We start from the raw sequence: 22250 nt of genomic DNA on the forward strand, positions 1-22250 counted from the left end.
TGAATGATCCAAATAAGAGATCTGTATCACAAAATACGACCCATGAGACCGTCTCACACAAGTTTTTGTCCAAATTTAGACATGAGGCGCATATCTCTTGAACCATATTTGAGGTTCGGTCATAAACATATATGACATCAATATCTCAAATTTAAGAAAATATCTCGGATAATGATATTTTACAAAATGTATTTAAAAGGCAAAAAAAATAATGTGATAATAAATTAAGAATTCAGTATTGTTGATTAAATTTCGCTTTTCTTTTTTTTAAAAAAAGTCAATATTATAATGTGGATTGAGATGCGAGTGACTCGTCATATATAAGAAGAGCATGGAATGTCAATATGGAATATTCCTAGTACGGCTTCACAAGTTTCCAATTTAGAAGTATACAAGACTAATTAATCGTCAACTTGTGAGTTTTGAATAGAAATTTCTTTTCAAGAAAATTCTAGCACACATTTATTCTTGTTTATGTCACAATTTTACCAATTACCGATTCTAACTCATAGTATATTCAAAAAATTTAAATATTCCGTCCTTTATCCAAAATTTAGTCATTGAATTTTTCTAGAAGATATACATATTTTAAATAAAAAAGAGTATGACTATTGTGATACGGTGAGACGGGTCAACCCTGCTGATATTTACAATAAAAGTGGTATTTTTAGTATAAAAAATAATAATTTTTCACGAGGTATCGAAACAAAAAATTTATCTAACAAAATTGATCAATGAGACTGTCTCACAAAAAATTCTATAATTTTAAAAAAATTTAACAGCAAGAGCGTATGTTTACTTCATAACAAAACACTTAATTATGTGATAGGAAGAACTCACCATCCCTGCTGTGTTACAGATGGAACCAGCTTGCAAAAAAGTGCCCACCAACTCGGTTCATTTTGTAATAAAATAAATATTTATTAAATTATAATACAATGTAAGCAAAATTAGGGGGAATTTATGTATAATTTCAAGATAAAAATTATGTAATTTAGAAGTTATTTTACAATCAATTGATAAATCGACTCCCTTCCAAAAAAAAATTGGAGAAGTCCTTTACTACAACTCCAGCTTTTGTACATATGCATTAAATTTAATATAACATATAATTGTATGTACGCGTGTTTTTTTTTTAAAAAAAATGATTGATTCTAATTGCATTATATTTTTAATGAAAGATAGAGAAAATTGTTTTTTGTCATGTATGATTGTTTTTTGTAATTTTGATCATCTATGTTATCAAATTTAAATTTTATTTTATATCATCCAATTTTTGGAAATTTTAGTCATTTTCATTGGGATTGCTGATGTGACACTACATGCTTCAGTGTCACATCAACAATATATTGATGTCACATCAAAGTCAGAATCAGAAAATGAACTCAATTGCCAAAAAAAAAAAAAAATTGATTAAAACTGAAATTCGGCAACACACATAACCAAAATCACAAAAAAAAAACATTCATAAATTTTTTTTTTTTAAAAAAAACAATTTTCCCTGGAGGCTAAAATTAATCATTATAGAGTTACATTATAGGATGTTTGCAATATATATATGATACCCTATGACTAGGTCCATCAAGATTACGCTCAATCTAGATTCTGGAACCCCGATCCATCTGGCCCAGGTACGCTCCTACAAATACCAGGTTTGAACGTCAAATTCATTGGATTCACTATATTGACTTTTAGCAGAATCCTTAGCTGCTCTCCCATTATATTCTCAGTCTCTGACTTGAGCATCGGAGGGGCTATGCCGAGACTCCCTCTCAGCCCCCTTCTAACGGTCTTCTTCGTGATTTCAGACCTAGAGTAAATTCAAGGTCTGCATTCGGATTGCTATCACCTGCTGGAACCGAACCCTAAATTTTCAGTATCACTTGACGTCGTATGTGGGAAGTTTGAGCTGAGACGTAGGGATGGTAGGCTGGAGAGGAAGCAGAAGAACTAATTCAGTATTGTCACGTCCTCAGATGAGACCCGAACAACCTCTGAGATCCGAACAACCTCGTCCTGAGACGAAAGTTGAGCAACCTCGTCCTGATGAGAATGTGGGGAATCTGACCCTGGAACAGTTAGGTCAATTCATTAGCAAGACAGTAGACGAGGCCATGAAGAGGAATCAAGAGTTTATGTTTGTCAAAGAACAGGACACTCGCCATGAACGAGAGGAGAATGTTGAGGGTCATCAGAGCAAGGTCAAAGAGATGCGGCCCCTCCCAAGTGGGGAGATGGAGGAGATGTAGAGAGATAAGAATGTTGAGGCACCGATTGGGAAACAAAGCTCCAGCGCCCAAGAAAGAGAGTCCTTTCTCCCCCGCCATTTTGGAAGAAAGGCTTCCCCCAAGTTTTCAACAATCGAGCGTGGAAGAGTACGACGTGTACAGACCTAGAAGAACACTTAGGAAGATTTGAGAATGCGGCTTTGTTGCATAAGTACTCGGATGGATTTAGGTGCATGGTGTTTCTGGGTACGTTGGTGAGATCAGCCCAACAATGGTTTAATTTCCTGCAACCCAACTCCATACAGTCTTTCGATGATTTTTCCAGAGCTTTCTTTCACCGATTTGCTAGCAGCAAGAGTTATCAGAAAAATTACCTAAGCATGTTCGTGATGAAGCAACATGAAATGGAAATTTGCGAGAGTTTATCCAGCGTTTCAACAATGTAGCGCTGAAGATACTAGTGGCTACTCCTGACATTATGATCATTTCCTTTACCCAAGGATTGAGAGGAGGAGAATTCTTCAAATCACTAGTCAAGAAACCTTTGTTGAGCTATGATGATCTTTTAAGCTCGGGCAGAAAACTACGTGAATCCTGGAGGATGCACAACGGCACAAGAAGATGGAGCAGTGACATGGGGGTAGTAGGGTTGAGGGAGAGGAAAGAAGGAGGTAGGAAGAGATTTGCATGTGAGAGAGAAGAGGATAAAGCTAGAGGTAAATGAAAAAATTCTCATCCCATGTTCCTTTGAATAGAAATCGAGAGAAGGTGATAGGGGTGAGGGAGATAGAAGGGAGGTGGGAAAAATCGCAGAGGATTGAAAATGATGTTAGATTGCCTCCGCTCGATAGACGAGAGGGATCCTTATCAGGGAGTCGCCCAAGGTCTCGCCCGTCCCCTAGCGAAGTCAGGGCCCTCCCCGGATAAATCATAGGGTAGTAGAGCCGAGAAATGAGTGGCGGGGTCAAGATGTGCCTCGAGAGCCTGTCGATTCAAGGAGGAGAATGAACGAGGACAACTCTCCTACGAGAGGAATGATTCATATGATCTCGGGAGGTGCTACCAATGGAGACTCCGGGCGAGCTCTGAAAGCACACGGAAGAAGGTTGGAGAACTTTGAGATATCCACGGGATGCAGACTTACCACAAAATCTCATCATCAGTTTTGGGCCGAAAGACCTCCGAGGCGTTGTGGCTCCACATAATGATGCCTTGGTGGTGACGGCCACCAATGCCAATTATGACGTGGCAATGATCTTTATTGATAATGGAAGCTCCATGAATATTTTGATCAAGAGAATGTTGGATCAGATGAAAGTGGAAGGATTTGAGTTTGAACCGGTCTCTACCCAGTCTGTATAGGTTCGCGGGAGAGGCCATTCATCCATTGGGTTAAATTGTTCTTCCCTTATCTGTGGGGAGTGATCCTCGGCTGGTAACCAAGATGTTAGCCTTCACGGTGGTAGACACTCCATCATCGTATAATGAAATCTTGGGACGGCTAGACCTAAAGGATTTAGAGTCGTAGCTTCCGCCTATCATCAGAAGCTTAAGTTTCCCGTGGGAAAAGGAGTTGGAGTCTTGTGCGAGGACCAAAAACTCGCACGTCAGTGTTATGAAGGGGTAGTGAGAAAAGGGGGGTGGAGTGCTGTGTGGAGGTTAACATGATTAGAAAAGAAAGAAGTTAGTGACTTGGTCCTGAGGAACGTACAAGCAGAGTAGACAGGAAAGTGGACCCAAAGTGGAGTCTTTTCAGAGCGGTCGAGAAGCTTAATTCTGAAGCTTATTACTTTGAGAATGCTCAAGGCAAGGCTTTAAAGAGGCTATGGAATACTTACCACTCTAGGAAATATTACTCTTGAATTTATCGTTGATGTATTTTTTTTTTGAATTTTTCCTATGTAATCGGTTGAAATTTAATAAAGCCGAGCTCTTATATTAAGTTTATGGATGTTGTTCTATTATGAGGATGACATGAGCTGAAGTTTATCCTACTTGGGCTATGCCTAGTATAGGAGAAGAGTTCGGGAGATTGAAAATTAATTTTTCCTGCTTGGGCTAGGCATAGTAGAGGAGAAGAGTTGATGAGATAGAAATATAAATTTTACCTACTTGGACTATGCCTAGTAAAGGAGAAGAGGTGGAAGAATGAAAATTAAATTTTCCTACTTAGGCTTCGCCTAGTAGAGGAGAAGAGTTGGGGAGAAGAAAAATTAAATTTTACCTACTTTGGCTGCGACTAGTAGAGGAGAAGAGTTGATGAGGAGAAATTAAATTTTACCTACCTGTGCTATGCCTAGTAGAGGAGAAGAGGTTGAGAGATTGAAATTTATTATTTTCCTGCTAAGGCATCGCCTAGCAGAGGAGTCAGATGGTGATGAGGTGGAAGTTTTATTTTTCTGCTAAGACATCGCCTAGCAAGAGGAGTCAGGAGGTGAAATTTTTATTTTCATGCTAAGGCATTGCCTAGTAGAGGAGTCATGGAGTGAGGAGGTGGAACTTTTATTATCTGGACTGCGCCTAGCAGAAGAGAAGTGGTGGGAAGATTGTAAATCACATTTTATCTACTTAGGATATGCCTAACAAAGAAGAGGAAGAGATGGAACAAAAGTTAGATTTTATTTGCTACGTAAGCATTGCAAAAGAAAAGACGTGACGAGAGGGAAAGAGCTTTTGTAAGCTCAGACTCTAGCTGATAAGCTTTGGTAAGCCCGTACCCCAGTGATTCCAAAATGTCAAAGATAAACTCAGAAGAAACGATATATTAAAACGCAAGATACTCGATTTAAGAGACTAGGGAGACGAGCGAGTGAATCATTGAAATCGAACAAAAGATTGGCCCGACAAGAAGTCGACTCGTATCGTCAGCGAGGTGTTGTGACACAGGTGAGTGGGAGCTATGCAAGAGGGGAGGATGGGGCGAGCGTGCGAGAGGGCGAGGCGGCTGTGTGAGGGGCAAAGAGCGAGATTGGGCGCGGGTGAAGCGCGAGCAAGGCTACAGCCGGCGAGGGCGAGGATGAAGGATGGCAAGGGACTGCAGGCGAGGGGCTTTGGCCTTCGACGAGGCTGAGGAATGGCGAGGTTGAGTAGGCGAGGAGGGGAGAAAATTAGGTGCAACGAGGGCCCAGACGTGGACGTAGGCAAGGCGCGAACGTGCCTGAAGTTAGAAGAGGCTGTAAGGGAGGAGGCGAGGCGCGGACGTGGGGCGTGGCTGGGCGAGACTGCAGGGCTACGGGCGAGGGTGCAGAAGGGGAGGCAGGCGAGGCTAGGAGAGAAGAATCTGGGCGAGACTGCAGGGCTACATGCTAGAGTGGAGAAGGGGGCGGTAGGTGGGGCAGGGAAAGAAGAAGCTGGGAGACGCTGTGCAAGGTGAGGCTAGAGCAAGGTTGTTGTGGTGCAGGGGCGAGGGCTGCTGGTTAGATAGGGCGAGAGGTGAGGAGGAGAAGGGATAGGGTGAGTGGCGAGGCTGGTGCAGTGGCTGCGAGCGGTGATGGACGAGGGCGAGAGGGGTGACGGAGGATGGTGCACAAATGGTGGTGGGCGAGGGGTGATCCAAGGGGCAAGGCATGGGCTGGGTGATGGGCAGTGATGCGTGGGTTGGGTGACGGGCGTGGGTTGGTGATGGGCGACAGGTGATGCATGGTCTGGCGAGAGCGAGGTACTGATTGGAATAAAGTGATCCGACGAACAGATAGGAGAAGAATGCACAACTCACATATTGTAAACCAAGGGCAATACAATTAATCGAACTTCGAACCTGCGATTCAGTTCGATTGGGAGGGGGAGACTGATGATACCCCATGACTAGGCCCAATCTAGATTCTGGACCGCCGGTCCATTCCGGCTTAGGTACGCTCCTATAAATGTCAGGTTTAAGCATCATATTCATTGGATTTAGTATATTGACTTTCAGCAGCACCTTTAGCTGCTCTATTATTATATTCTCAGTATCTGATTTGAGCGTGGAAAAGGCTACGCTGAGACACCCTCCCGACCCCCTTCTAACGGTCTCCATCGTGATTTTAGGCTTACAGTAAATTCGAGGTCTACATTCAGACTGCTATTACGTACTGAATCGAACCTTAAATTTTAATATCAATATATATAAAATTTTCTACAATCTATATATTTTGAAAGCAATATTGTTGCTAAAAGCAGGAATAAAAAATTAAAGAAATGGAAAAGGAACAAAGGGGTTGTAATTTCATCACGCAACGAGAGAACACGTGCCGGACACGTGACATTTGGAAGCTCAAAACGAAACTCCCCTATCAGATTATGCCTAATTCTATTCCCTATTCCAAGACTAAACTCCTTTGCAAGATATTCACACTTTGGATTGCTTCATTGATTTGTGGAAGAAAGGATTGTGTGTTTTGACGTCCTAATACGTTTGCAATTGACTGGTTGAACGGCGGGCGAGACTTCTGTGCATAATCATAAGTATTTTTTCCTCCTTTTTCCCTCTCTTTTCGGGACGAGGGAGCTGGAATAATTGGTTTCTTCATCGGTCTCTTTGTGATTCAGGTTTGTTTTGTTTCTATTTGATTCTGGCATTCTGTTTTCTGGGTTTGGTTTGTAATTTCGTTTGGAATCTACTTAAGTGAAGTTACAGTGATTTTTTTTCCTAGATTCTATATTGAGGTGACCCTTCGCCTTTCGTGGGAATTTCGACGTGTTTGTGTTTTTATGGATGCGTTTCTAATTGCACTTTAGATTTGAATATCAATTTGGAAGATTTGGTTTTTTAAATGAAGAATTGGATTTTTTTTCCCCTTTCTGATGGCGAATTTTTTGGTTTTCTGAATTTGTTTTGGGACGCACTTGTTGCCTACGTTTGGTGTTTGATTTTAATGCATTTGGATTTCACTTTTAGAGCTTTGAAGGTTATTTTTTAATGGAAACAATTTGGTCTACATGTGGTGAACTATGGAATTATTTGCGTAAAAATGCTACAAATTTTTTTGGGGGTTCTTGTTTGTTTCATCAATTAGTTAAGTTTAATAGAACTGGTGTTTGCAATTGTAACGCAATCTGAAATCTGATGGCGCACTGTCTATTAGTTTGAACTGGTAGTTCTATTTTTGCATGCTTAATTGGGAAGATTATGTCATTATCTGTTTGTTCAATTATCCACACAACCTTTTATAATATCAAGGCGTGGGTGAGGACATTTTATGTGTGCTTTTTTCTAAAAATATACATTTCACTCCCAAATACTTTATAGGCGCTACGCCCCTCCTCAACTGGATTCCTGGTTTTGTCCAATGTATAATCAAGTGTGATGTGTAGACCCTTGGCTTCGTTATACAACTGTATTGTGATTGCTATGGCTAATTGTGTGGCTTGAGCATAAAAGACATGCTGACTTTTTTCTGTCTCTGATCTCGTCCTTGATGACTGGAGTGGATCATTTTCTGAACTGAACAAGCATTGTTCCACATCAAGTTTATTGAATCATTATATCAAAATTCAGTATGTGGTTCTATTTCCCTTACATGTATTTCCTTGACCTGTTAAAAACTGTATGCTTTTGTGGACGCGACTTGTTATAAGGTTTGGAGTTCTGAACTTTTCATACTTTAGCTTAATTTGTAGATGGGTATTAGTAGAGAATTGTTATGAATTTCTTCCTAATGATGCACAATAATCCTAAAATAGACACATACATGTGCTGTATCGTGTCAGTTTTATTCTTGAATGAACATGCATTTTTTATGGATATAAATTGGATACTGGAGCTGGATTAAATTTGTACGGTATTCGATATGGTTAATAGTTTTATCTTGACCATGCTCAATATCAATAAAAAAGTAACCAAGAAATTACCTTTTTTTGTTTAAACAATAATATACGTTATATAAAAATAAAAATGCTCTTGTTGATATATTTATTATTGCATTTGAATTCATTAATGATATGATATATATTACAAAATGCGAAAGACCTATCGTGTTTAATACATCTGTATAATTTATATCTTTTTTTACCTTATAAGTTTATGGCTCCCTTCAGTTGAAGTTTCCTTCTCCTTTTAACTTTTGACTTAATAGAGAAGGTTGACATGTTGAAGTTTTTCTGCTTCCAAAAAAAATGGAAATGAATATCCTCCTGTAATCTGGAGCACATGCTTTTCTTTTGGCTTATCTGGAATCTATAATTGTGTTTTATTAATCGAGAGGAATGAGGCAGGTGACCTTGCTAAGCCCGGATTTGAAATATTTTGGCTCCAAGAGAATCTATTTTGTTGTACAGTCTATAAAGATTATTACTAAAATATTCCTGTGGGAAAATTGGTTGGAATTTATATGAACAGAATGATATAAACAAAAACTATCAGTTACAAACAAGATAGAGTATGTTATATATTCGCAACCAACAAATTTATCGAGAACTTTTTCTTGTGAAGGAAAGCCAGATGTTTTTTAATGAATTTGCATAGTTGTCATCTTTTTCACACTAATCCAATTAACATTCTTTTTTCTCAATTTCATGTATCAGACAGGTGCTTCCATTTCTCACCTAGCTGCAAATCAATTCTGTTGGAGCTGACAAATATATGACATACTGCTATAATCATGTCTGGACTCATTGAAGGCCTTCCAGATGCTGTGGCCCTTAGGTGCCTTGCACGAGTCCCCTTTTATCTACATCCTAATTTAGAGCTTGTTTCCCATTCCTGGCGCAATGCCATTCACAGCAATGAGCTTTTCAAAGCCCGTGAGGAGGTCAATGCAACTGAGGAGTTCATATGTGTATGCGCTTATGACCCTGACAATTTGTGGCAGCTCTATGATCCTGTACATGACCTTTGGATTACTCTCCCGGATCTTACTTCAAATATTCGGCACCTAGCACACTTTGGTGTCGTGTCTGCTGCAGGAAAGCTATATGTACTAGGTGGTGGTAGTGATGCTGTGGACCCTTTGACTGGTGACCAGGATGGATGTTTTGCATCAGACGAGGTTTGGTCATATGATCCAATAACTCGGCAGTGGTCCTTGTGTGCAGCCATGAACGTCCCTCGTGTCATGTTTGCATGCTGTGAATTAGATGGAAAGATAATTGTTGCGGGTGGTTTTACCAACTCCCGTAAATCAATCTCCAAAGCCGAAATATACGACCCCGAAAAGGATGAGTGGGTTCCAATACCTGATCTCCATCACACACATAATTCTGCATGTACTGGTGTTGTTATTGGGGATAAAGTTCATATCTTGCACAAGGGATTGTCAACAGTACAAGTGCTTGGAAAATATTAAGCAGGGTTGGACTGTTCATGATTATGGTTGGCTTCAGGGTCCTATGGCAGTTGTTAAGGGTGAGCTTTATATAATGAGTCATGGCCAGATTTACAAACAGGAAAGGGATTCAAGTAAGTTGATTGTCTCTGCATCCGAGTTTCGTCGTAAGATTGGTTTTGCCATGGTAGGCTTGGGAGACGATATTTACATAATTGGAGGTGTCATCGGGCCGGACAGGATGAATTGGGACATCAAGGCTACCTCTGATGTTGATGTTCTGACACTAGGCAGCGAGAGACCGGTTTGGCGTCAGGTGGCTCCTATAACGAGGTGCCGGGGAACTGTTCTTGGATGTACACAGCTAAAGCTTTAGGTTTTGTTCATGTAATAGCAGTTTACGAGTCCAATAATAATTCGTTTGGATTTTTCTATGGATCACATAATGCTTCTGAATTGAGTGTTTGGACCAACATTTTTGTGGCTGTCCAATATTTTGCATGGAAGCATTTATGTTGCCCTCTAGTAGTCGAGTAATACAATGTTTCAGCTTGTTAGAATCTTTAATTGGTTAATTTCATCTGAGTTTCATTTTGTCTTGTAATTGCACACTTGCACGATTTGTTCTGTAGTCTGATTGTGTATTTTTTACAGCCCCCATCTGTACTTTTGGCTTGAGTTTCGTCGCTTGTCCGTTTTTCTTCCACTATTGCATCATTATGACTGAGAGTGGTATGCCCTCTTTTACATCAGATATTTTGCTTTGAAATGTGACCCCGATTCTTTATATTCATTACCATTATTGGTCGCATGATCTCATTCATAATCAGATGTCACTGTGTTCGTCAATGAATCCAGTGAATGGGGCCCTAGGCGGTTGCCCGACCCGTCCTACCTCAGGGCCGCCCCTGCCGGTGAGGCCCCCCCTCCCTCCGCCTTTAGGGTCGAGCAGTTTCTAGTGTTGGCGTGCATGCACTCTGCGTGATTAGAACCAAACATCTATCACTGGAATCTCTTGACTCAAGCTCACGATTGTTTACCGGTCCACTGCTGAGAACTCCCCATCCTTCGAGAGTGGCGGATATCAGTATCCATCAAGCCCCAACTTGTTAATCAAGAATCTGTACGTATAAATTTCTACCCAAAGTAGCTGGAACAGATCCACCACGAGTTATATATATATATATATATATAATCTAAATGTGGTTTCAACCCTTTATAAAATTTCTAATTTTATTTGTATGTATGTATGCATTACATACTGTTCGTGGATATATATATGTGTGTGTGTGTATATAGTTGGGATAATGATCAACTGTAATTCATAACAATTTAAGAAATTTGACATCCATCCATCCAAGACCACATGCTTCCTTCTAAAAATAGGTCTATTGTGAGACGGTCTCACGAATCTTTATCTGTGAGACGGGTCAATCCTACCGATATTCACAATAAAAATAATATTTTTAGTATAAAAAGTAATATTTTTTGATGAATGACCCAAATAAGAGATCCGTTTCATAAAATATGACCCATGAGACCGTCTCACACAAGTTTTTATCTCCTTCTAAAAAGCTATGAACATTTACAATTTTAAATTTTGAGTCATATATATTAATTTATTTTTAAAAAGCAGGTGATGTCTTGTCTTAGCTTGGCCAAAGTGAGTCGATAATAATTAACCTTGTAGGTGTTGCGTACTTATACAGTTTTAATAATTATTTAAATTTGATAACTCTAAAATTTAAATATAAATAGATGAAGATAAATAAATATTTTATAAATTCAAAATAATTTTTAAAGTTGATAAAATATGTATTAAGTTTCAAATTTACTAAAACAGGTTTTTATGATTTTTTTATTAAATAAAAATTTGATATTTTAGTAATTCGATATGGATATTTTCGGTACATAAAAAATATTACATCATATATACTAAAGTTAGTTGCTCTCAGAGACTCATGTTTTATAGATTAAAAACATATATTTGTTTACACTGATATTTATAACAATCATGAGATTTTGCTTTTATCTGATAAGATTTTGTATTGAATTTATCATGAAATTTCGATCAACTGAATGTTTATATTAATTTTTTTGTTGTTAAAATGTCTTGCAAAACTCGTTAAAATTTTGTATGATTTGTATCTCACTTAAAAATTCTGGGAAATATTTATATAACTAATATACGATGCGAAAAATCAAAACACGACGTGCAAGTAAGAATACTAGGATTGATTAACTGTCTTACCTACCTCTCTTTGAAAATTGATTTCGAATTATTTAGTCGATAGGGGGCCATTGACCATGCTACAGGACTTTTTAAATAAATGTTATAAATTAAAAAAAAAATTCAAAAATATAACAGATTTTAAAATTTTAAAAGAATATGATTTTAAAATCTTACAATTGATTAGTGTTGATTTTTGTTTTGTCATTTTGTATGACAAATGTATCTGATAAAGCCAAATTGAACACCTGTGATGGCCAAATTGAACACCCGTGAATCTATACTGAATTCAACTTGCAATATGAGTGATGCTCGAACATGTAATTACTTGCTTTTATCATTTATTTCCCTCGTGTTCTTCTTCTAAGGTGCATGTAAGTTTTTTCTTATTTTCTATCTTTTCTTATTTCAATCTATTTTTCCACTTCAACACCAATTTTTTTTATTCTAATACTTTGTGTTTATGATGAACTAACAAGAAGCTTAAATTTTTTTTCTTTTGCAGGTATAAATTTTTTTGAAAAATCAATAATTTGGAGTTCCTCGTCAACAAAGTAAGTGATTTTTTTATTAAACAACAATTGTTAATATTTTTAATTAAATTTATCATGACTTTGTTATGTTTAGTGTTATATCATTCATACTTTGTAAATAATACAATTTAAGATGTTAAAATTTTTTAATGGTGATAAATATTAATGTTAAAACGGATACGAATGCCTTGAAAAAGTATAGTAATCAAAATTTAATTGTTGAATATTAACTAGCTTGGAGAATTAGGATATTAAATATAATTTAGATACAATCTGATAAATTTTAAAAAATTTTTTATTCAATTAGTTTTCAGTAGAATGAAAATTTTGAGCAAATTAAAAATAATTTTGTGATATTAATTAAATTTTAAGTATAAAAATATTTATAAATATTATAAAATAAAAATTTTGTAGCAAATTTTAACCAACATTTGAATTATAATTTAATTTTTTTTTGTCATATATTTATCAGTATATGAATATTTATCAGTATATGATTTTTCTAACTAAATATCTATTCATTATTATATATCCTTTCTAAACATAATAAATATAAATTGTATAAATAGTCAAAAAGATATTAGTATTTATAATACAAAATTTTTCTAAGATCAAATAATTATTTATAATCTTTTTTAAAAAAAAATTCTATCAAAATCGATTGAGAGAAATGTTTTATAATTACAAAACTTTTAATGATAAGTTTGAAAAAAATAAATTGGTTATACGAAATAAATACTAATTTGATATACATATATACGTGAAAATTTTCTAATAGTAAACTTTTCATTAATAATATTAAAAATATTGTTTATATATTTAAAAAATTAAATAGTATACTCATTTTTTTATATCATAAATGATATAATTTCAAATATTTTTATGTAAATATATATAAAAAAATATTATAGCATTTTTCTCATAACATAAATATACTGAACTTTCCTAAAATAAATTTATTAATTTTTGTACACTTAAAAAATATATTAATTGTAAAAATATAACAAAATAATGTTTTATTAGCTTTTTGGACTTAAAAAAATATAGTAATTTTAAAAATATAATTATAATTTTGTATTATTATTTCTATTTTTTTGAAGGAATATTATTATTTCTAATTAATAATAAATTATTCTTGTTATTTTTTACAAGATGGGGGCATATATCAAACCGGTCGACCCTAGTGTCCTTCACTTGCAGGAGACTCATATCTCAAGAACAATATCAAGCGATAATATCGATACCATTTTAGAAGTCAGACGATCGGATAACAGAATTTCGAAACTTTATAGTTCTGGCTTAATTCACAATCGTGTTCTGACCCTCTTGAATGAGATGGGGTTATATGGTGTTCTCTGATGTGGCTTTCGACCTATTGACAATCATCTAATTACAACTTTAGTTGAGAGGTGGAGACGTGAGACTCATACATTCCACCTACGTGTTGGTGAGGCCACCGTCACACTCCAGGATGTTGAAATAATATGGGGTTTGAATATTAAGGGTCAACCTGTAACGGGAACCGACATGAGTCACACGGCTGAAGAATGGCGTCAAAAATGCGTCGAGTTACTAGGTTTTGCACCCACTGCATCTTTAGTGACTGGAGGACGCTTATCGATATCTGTTTTAAACGCACACTGCAGAGAAAATCAGATTGACAACGACAGTTCAGACTTGGAGGTGGTGCAATATACTCGATGTATTGCCCTGATGGTAATTGGAGGATGCATGTTCCCTGATTCTCGTGGTGGTGTTGTGAGTCTTATGTATTTGCAGCTACTTCTTAATATTCCACGGGTGAGTAGGTATAGTTGGGGAAGCGCTGTATTATCTTTCCTGTATCGCGAGTTATGTAAATCATCAATTATAGGGAGGAAAATAATTTGTGGGCCTTTGTTGATCTTACAGGTAGCTTTATTATTTTGTCTATAATAATTTCACAATTTTTGTAAGCCAAAAATAATTTGTAGGCCTTTGTTAATGGTGCTTTCTTTAATGCAGGTTTGGGCATGGAGCAGGATGACATCGCTTAGTCTTGATGTACATGGTTTTTGCCATATTGTTCCTGCAGCCCCCGATGTAAATGATAACGACTATGATACAATTCTTCCAATTGCTCCTTATGGTGCAAGGTAAATTTTTGCAAATCAATTTAGCATTTGAGTTACAAAAATATTTGAAATTACTTTTGTTTGTTTGTTTAGGTGGGCTCGTCATTTTAGTCATACTCATACATCTACCCACTCAGTACGTATTATACGTGAGATACTTGATCTTATGGAAGATGGTCAGGTGTTTATCAATCAATATTCATCAATATTAATACTAACATTCAATTAACACTCATATTGATTTTACATTTTTTATTAATTGCAATTTAATTGGACTGTTTACAATTTCGAAGCGCTCGATGTGCAAGCATTCATCACAGGACATCAAGGGGAAATATGGCGATGTGTATGCCCTCTAATTTGTTTTGATATTGTGGAAATGTATCGTCCAAATCGGGTGTTGCGTCAATTTGGAATGCGACAACGAATTCCCGAACCCGCAACTGATGGGGATTATCTACACAACTTGTCCCGAGTAGGACATCGTAATTTTGATTGGAAAGAATTTCATAGTGGTCTGATTGAGATATGGAAAAATAAGGAAACACATATCGTGGAGGATATGCTCGTCTCTGGACACATGATGGTGGACTATCAATATAAGAAATGGTACGACAACATCACTATACGATTCATTTCTCCAAATAGCGAAGGAATTGGTTACTCCAGTGGACAAGCATATTTCCGAGCCATTGTGGTTAGTGTTAATGCAAATTTATCAAAGTAAATTATTTGTACTTATTTTCTAATGTTTTCTTAATTGATATGATTTGTGCTACATAGGACGAGGAAGCAACCACACTCACAAATCGATTCAGAGGGCTTAGCGTACATGAACAATCGAGGGAAGCACTTGAGGAAGCCATTCAAGATGATTGGAGAATTGGTTCACGTCTTCGTGATGCACTGAATAGGGTATCTAATGAAGAAGAAGTGCAACATGATATACCACGTAGAAACTCGTTTCAAAATCGTGAGGAATGTAGCCGTCGTCGACGACGTGAATCGGGTTCTAGTAGCTCATCTGGTTCACAGCAACATCGTAGACCACATGGATTCGACGTCACTGCCACTTCACATGGACATTGCATGCGTGGGTCATCACGTGGTCATGACATGTCTGGAACGTCACATAGACCATCAACAGTGTCTAATGTTGACTATCGCCCATCAATGCAATACGGTTTTCACACTACGTACGTTGCTAACAGTGTATCATTCATTGATCTACTAAATTCTGACCATCGACAGTTTGATGATGAAGTGCGCTCGTTTAATCATGAAGTGCGTCCAAACTATTTGACTTCACCGATTCCATTCCATGGATTTTCTGCCACATCATCTGCTAATGATCCATATGGTTTAAACAGAGAACACAATACGGAGACAGAACATAATACGGATATGGAAGCAGAACAGTTGAACTTGCGAAGAAGTCTACGAGTGCGTATACCACGTGGTTGTGGCACTAGCCATTTCTATTACTACTAGTATTAGTATATCCTCTATGCATGTCGATTTCATATTCTCGTCAATTGTAGTTTGTTGTTTTATTTTAGTATTTGTATTTTGGATGTGTTATGATATTTTTATTTGAAAATAATATGATATATCGGTGCATATAACATGATATAAATTTATATCATATTTTTATTTCATATTTTTATACTTATATAAATCATATAACATGATATAAATTTATTGACAGAATAAAATATCAATAGTCAAAGTAAAAAATCAAACATCAATTACAGCCAAAACAACAACTACAATTATTTAAAAACTGTTGATATTACACATTCGTAATACACGTAACCACACTTCACTTGCAACACAAATCTTAATATTATTATGATAAACAACACATGAAACTCCATTGTTATAATGTACCACCACGTGCATAAGCCTGTCTCTCTCTTGTTGTTGGTCGATCCATCTCATTATGTATCCTTGATGTTCTATGTCTATCAGCTCTTCGTTTTTCACGTCGACATTGGTTATGGTTTAATTCAAATTCAGCGTCATCCCAATATCCTTCATCTGGTATTGGGATAAATCTTCCTTCATATGTTTTAACATATCGGTGCATACTAAACCACGGCTGCATTAATTCCATCGGGTCCAAACCGTACCACTTTGCTGTACATATGGCATGAGAGCAAGGTATTCCAAAAATTGTCCATTTTCCGCAAGAGCAATCACGAGTACTCAAGTTCACAACTTGTACATGTTCATTATGTCCTAGTCGTCCTCGTGTTACTACGGATGCAGATTTGTCACTGATTTCGTATCTGCTAACACTGTGATTGCTTGATTTGATTGACCATTTCTCGTATTTGTGGAATGCAAAATCAGGCCACGGTTGGTTGTTTGCCACCATATAGGTAATTCTTTCCTTACGATCGAAGAAATATTTTACACAACGTCCAATTGTTAACTGCACAATTGCTGAAATAGGAAGACGTCTTGCACCCTTCAACACACCATTCAAACACTCAGACATATTTGTCGTCATCATACCACGACGCCATCCACCATCATGGCCCATCGTCCACTTCTCACGTGAAATCCCACACAAATATCGATACGCATTCGGGTTAAGGTTTTTAATTGCATCCATTGTGGCATCAAACTTACGTATCTGATGTTGAGTGCCCGCTCGCCAACAAAGATCTTTCAAATGAACATTCTTAAACTGATTGTTGAAGTTTGAGCATACATGGCGCAAACAAAAACGATGTACTCCACGAGGAGGTTTGAAATCTGGTACATCATCCACGGCGCTTACAATAGCCTGATGCCTATCAGAGATAAGACATATACCTCTAGCCCCACGAATGACATGTTTGCTTAGATTATCAAGAAACCATTTCCATGAGTCGTACGTCTCTTCATCAACAATCGAAAAAGCCAATGGCAACACCTGATTGTTTGCATCCAATCCCACTGCTATCAACATTGTGTGCTTGTACTTGGTATATAAGTGGGTTCCGTCAATGCTAATAACCGTACGACAATGTTCAAACCCATCTATGCACGGTCTGAATGCCCAAAACACATAGTTCAAAATCTTCACTGTTGGGTTATACGTATCAATATGGTTCCACTCAACGATAGAGCCTGAATTGTGCTTCACGAGGGCGCCCATATATCTCGGTAGTCGTCGAACAGAACTTTCCCATGTTCCATAAACATTCTCAACAGATCGCCTCAAGCTATGCCATGCCTTGTGATACGAAATATTGTACCCAAATTTGTCCTTAATCAGTTGCATTACATATTTGATTTCGTATGAAGGGTCACAACGAACTATACCCACAAGAGTGTTTGCCACCATGTTCATGTCCATGTTATGATGGTCAAGGCCGAGATGACTAGAGATACACGTATGTGACCCTCCATACTTAGTGATTTTCCAATAGCCCGACTTCACCTTGAGCGATGCTCGAAGACCCCAATGACATGGCATAGTTGAAGACTTATTTTTGCAGCAAACTTTCCAGAACGTCGGTGAGCTTTGGACGGCACGGTACTCACGTCGTGCGACCCTAACAGAGTAGTCCTTGACACTGGCAATCATTTCTTTTTTGTCCTTGAATATCATGTTGATGCACAAATCGCCTCTTTCAGGGTTGTAAAAGGTCGTGCGACTTGCATATGGGAGATCTGTAGAATCTGGAATTTGCTCATCGTACACTTGGCTGAAAAATGGTGGATCTTCACAGATTATCGACCTATCCGCTTGAATATTGTCAGGCACCGTACCTTGCCTCCATGCTTGAGATGATGTACCCTCATTTGGAACTTGTGAATAACCGACATCACGTTCAAATGCATTATTATCATCATTTTCATCAACATTACCATCTTCAGAATCGTTGGAAGGTGAATCTTCATCACTATCCTCATCGTGGTAACTATCTATAAAGAAATCACGTCTCGTTTGTTCATCATATGATGTGAACGGAGTAATTTCATACGGATAACACCTTCTTCTTGCACTAGACTCCCATCTACGCCCATCATCTGCCCATGGAATGGTTTGTTCAACCACATGATTATTCACATATCGATCCCAATTATTTGGCTGTTCATCTTCACCCACAACAACATTTGAAGTGCCTCCTCCATCATCGAAGCCCATTGTACTAAATCCTTGTGTAATACATGGGATGTAGGCTTCTCTAGATCATTGGAACAAACATTATTTTGTACCGACTCAGACTCAATATACAAATGTAAACACCGCAGGTCAATCTGAGATGTCATAAAATGTAAATTATCGTCATCTTCGATACAAAGTTGAAACTCTATTCTATGCGTCATCTCCATGTAGGCATATTTGGTTGTCAAAAAAAAGTTCATTTTAATAAATTAAACATTGTCGTCATTTTATTAAATAATATCACACACAACATATAAATAATACAATATCAACAATAAGATAATCATGTAGAATTAATAAGCATCTATAAAATTTCACTTACCGAGTATAGAAAACAAAAATACTTTGTCTAACTTTGCAAAATTAAGTTTAAACAAAGAGATAAATTAGTATTTGTAAAATCAAGTTTTTTAATAAAAATCACATACCTGAAATTTAATTAAAATCACAAAATTATTTCTCATTTAGTCAAAATTTTCATTATATTTAAAGTGATGGATTTTAGAGAAAAAAACAAGTTTTTTTTAATAAATTAACCATTGCACTCATTTTCTTTAAACAATATTACACACTACATATAAATAATACAATATCAACAATAAGAAAATCATGTAGAAAATAATAAGCATCTATAAAAGCTTCACTTATAGATCATAGGAGAAAAAAATGCTTCATCTAACTTGTTCGGATTTTTTTACAGAGCACCATAATTTATTTTAAATAAAGAGATAAATTAGTACATGTAAATAAAATTGAAACAAAATGTTGAAGAAAAAATACCTTTATATATAACCAACATTCAGCTATAAAATACACTACCACATCATCGCCGAATGCATCTTCATCAATGTCAATACGAATGAATTATTATTCATGTAAGTTATACATATATAGTGGGACGAATGAATTATTAGTCATGTAAGTTATACATATATAGTGAGAAGAAAGCATAAAAAAACAAAAGAGGATTCAATGAATATATTTCAATCAGACATTTGTCCCGGGATTCGCGGTGATTACTGTAGCGGTCACCTCGAAAAACACAATTAGCAGTCGGGGTCTCAGACCCCGACTCCTCAATGAAGCGGGGTTACAAACCCCATCTTATCATATTCTTTTAAAATTTTAAAATCTGTTATGTTTCTAAATTTTTTTTTTAATTTATAATATTTATTTAAAGAGCCCCCATGCTACAAGATAACAAGTGCACACAAAAATAATAATAATAATAATAATAATAATAATAATAATAATAATTAAATTAAATCAAATCAAATAAAACAACAACATTAATTCAAGTAAAGTTTACATATTTTTATTATTAATGATGAAAAGTTTCAAATCCAATCACATCATCACTTGAATAAGCCCAATAATTAATCAAACGTGACCAATCGATCATATTGAAGCAATTATCTATAGTAAATATCATATTTTAACACATGTATTCATATAATAAAATTTAATTTACAGTTGGTTAATATTTTTTATCGATTAATTTGGATGGATGAATTTGAAATCAATGAATTTCGATTATAGTTTTATTGTTAAAAATAAAATAACAGATCAAATCTTAAATCCATATATTGCTTATGTAGACACTATTTACACAGAATAAAATAGATTTCAAATGACTCCATCGTTGGGTGAACTTGAAATTCATCATAATTAATTCGAAAATACTGTATAAACATGCAAACGATGGATTCGAAGTTTATGATCTTGTTTTTCTGAAACTATCAACATATATTTGAAATCCATATATTTGAAACGTATCGAAGAACGTCTATTATTAATTTGAATGCATGAAAATAAATATATATTTTTTTAAAATAGAACAGATTTACATCAATGTGGGGATGGAGAATAAATGTTATCTACTTGTATTGATGAAGGAAATTGTCCGGTTGGTACGTTGCGCTTGATTTTTGGCATGTATTATTGTCCCACGCTTGCATCTCCAATAATTCAACACCGCGATTCTATTTTCTTACTCAAATATTAGATTTACACTCCCCAAAAATAATATTATTTTTTCATATTTTATATCATTTTTTTCCTCCAAAATGTAATATTATTTCTCATATTTTATATCATTTTTTAAAAAAATTAAGATATTAATGATTATGTGACAAATTTATGCTTGAATAATTTTTACGTTTTATCATGAGTTGGTAAGATAATCGAAATCGAGTCGGTTAATTATTCATTATTTATTTTTTTAAGATTTTATTATTACTAGTAATCAAGCACACTCGTTGTTTGTGCGCATTATTCTATACAAATCTTCATTTTATATTTTTATCATGAAATATATTAATAATTTACATTATATTTAGTTTTTAAATATGAAAATTTTGGTAGTTTTAAATTATGATTTTAAGTTAATCTTCGAGGAAAAGTACATAGGGGGATTTGGATCATCTGTTGTGGCTGAAAAATAATATCGTTTTCTCTGATAATTTTTCAATTTTATCTGATATTGTGTGAGTTTCATCAGATGATCAGCTGATGAGCTCTTGTAAAAGTGCATCTCATCGAGTGGATCGATATCCTATAAAGGTAATGTCATGATCAAAGAGTGGTTAATTAATAGACTTTCTTGCTTTAGTAAATATATTATTATTATTATTATTATGTCAAATCAAATTATGATAATTGATTGGCCACGCCTTGCCTCAAAGCATGAGTACTATCTATGGATAAAAAATAATAATTTTAATCATTTATTAGATTTTGAGAAGTGGATGAAATATATTAGTTATAAATAAGTGATAAATTTATTAAAAATAGATTTTTATGATAATTTTTTATCAAATAATTTTGTATTTGAGAGGGCTATTTTTGGTCTTATTTTAATGTTTTTTAATGACGTAAAAATCCACACACGTTACTTTAATGTCATTTTTCTTTACGATACTTTAATGTTTTTTTACTTTATGACGTAATAATTCAGAGACGTTATTTTCATGTATTTGAGTCAATTTGTCAAATATTTGGGATGACTTGGGTATTATAAGGACAAAAAGATGTATATTATTCCTGTTTTAATTTTAAATTATAGAAAATTTTATATTGCTCATCTACGATAAACAATTATTGATAAAGTACAATATTCTCTTAATTAATGCACTAACTCTTAACTTATTGAAGTTGTTTATGTGATTTTAGCTCTAACAGTAATAATAATTAAACTGACCCCATATTTTTCGTTTATCAATGACAAAAACAGGTCGTGATGTCATAACTCCTATATTTTCAACTCTACAAACATTTCAAACTATTTTCACAATTAATGTAGTAATTGTTTGCATTGAGATGTAATAATTGTCTCTGCCGAAAATGCAATCGAGGAGTGGCCGGAGATGAGACTGCTGCGATGTTTAAAATATTGGAGTTAAACCGTTAATACCAACTATAGTTTTTGTAAACAACAAACGTCTGATCATACAGTTGATATCAGTATCAAAGGTCACACGTCCAATTCTCATGAATTTCAATAAATAAAATTTTTGAGATGTGGATTATTGTGATGCAATAATTTCTTCGGGCCGAGAGATATCAAATATCAACACGTGGGTTTGGCTACTGAAAAATTAAAAATATTAGAGTTGTATCGTTATCATCATCTATATTTTCGATAAATCAGTAAACATTTAATCCTAATACTAGCTTGTAGTATGTGATATGTATCAGTTGAATTATTGTCTATAATAATAGTTCATCAATTAATTTGATG

At 35.4% G+C, this 22250-nt stretch overlaps 4 protein-coding genes across 4 annotated transcripts; 3 read left to right on the forward strand and 1 right to left on the reverse strand.

Moving 5' to 3' along the window:
- The first annotated feature begins 6465 nt into the window (after positions 1-6465).
- On the forward strand, positions 6466-10063 carry LOC142544401 (F-box/kelch-repeat protein SKIP30-like). The gene is given in 3 exon segments (XM_075651457.1): positions 6466-6755; positions 8730-9475; positions 9477-10063. Coding segments are annotated over 2 exon segments (1038 nt in total). The 5' UTR covers positions 6466-6755; positions 8730-8806; the 3' UTR covers positions 9846-10063.
- Positions 10064-12052: 1989 nt separating this feature from the next.
- On the forward strand, positions 12053-14705 carry LOC142510045 (serine/threonine-protein phosphatase 7 long form homolog). Its single transcript, XM_075619594.1, has 6 exons — positions 12053-12073; positions 12205-12253; positions 13385-14143; positions 14237-14367; positions 14440-14527; positions 14640-14705. The coding sequence occupies exons 3-6, from the start codon at positions 13760-13762 to the stop codon at positions 14703-14705; spliced, it is 669 nt and encodes a 222-aa protein (XP_075475709.1). The 5' UTR covers positions 12053-12073; positions 12205-12253; positions 13385-13759.
- Positions 14629-15915, forward strand: LOC142518988 (uncharacterized). The gene is made up of 2 exons (XM_075621866.1): positions 14629-15043; positions 15130-15915. Exons 1-2 carry the CDS (start codon positions 14726-14728, stop codon positions 15835-15837), a joined length of 1026 nt encoding a protein of 341 aa, XP_075477981.1. The 5' UTR covers positions 14629-14725; the 3' UTR covers positions 15838-15915.
- A 310-nt stretch (positions 15916-16225) lies between these two features.
- Positions 16226-18490, reverse strand: LOC142510061 (uncharacterized). The gene has a single exon (XM_075619595.1). The coding sequence runs from the start codon at positions 18488-18490 to the stop codon at positions 16226-16228; it is 2265 nt and encodes a 754-aa protein (XP_075475710.1).
- Positions 18491-22250: the final 3760 nt, after the last annotated feature.

The sequence above is a fragment of the Primulina tabacum genome, chromosome 1 (genome assembly GCF_025594145.1).
Source record: "Primulina tabacum isolate GXHZ01 chromosome 1, ASM2559414v2, whole genome shotgun sequence".
Classification (NCBI taxonomy): domain Eukaryota; kingdom Viridiplantae; phylum Streptophyta; class Magnoliopsida; order Lamiales; family Gesneriaceae; genus Primulina; species Primulina tabacum.

Excerpts from the sequence above, each read along its gene's own strand:
- LOC142510045 (XM_075619594.1), top strand. The coding sequence starts at position 13,760 with ATGAGTCACACGGCTGAAGAATGGCGTCAAAAATGCGTCGAGTTACTA. Across the intron at positions 14,368-14,439 it reads ATTGCTCCTTATGGTGCAAG|GTGGGCTCGTCATTTTAGTC; the intron begins GTAAATTTTTGC and ends TTGTTTGTTTAG. Across the intron at positions 14,528-14,639 it reads ATCTTATGGAAGATGGTCAG|CGCTCGATGTGCAAGCATTC; the intron begins GTGTTTATCAAT and ends ACAATTTCGAAG.
- LOC142518988 (XM_075621866.1), top strand. The coding sequence starts at position 14,726 with ATGTATCGTCCAAATCGGGTGTTGCGTCAATTTGGAATGCGACAACGA. Across the intron at positions 15,044-15,129 it reads CATATTTCCGAGCCATTGTG|GACGAGGAAGCAACCACACT; the intron begins GTTAGTGTTAAT and ends TGTGCTACATAG.
- LOC142510061 (XM_075619595.1), bottom strand. The coding sequence starts at position 18,490 with ATGGGCTTCGATGATGGAGGAGGCACTTCAAATGTTGTTGTGGGTGAA.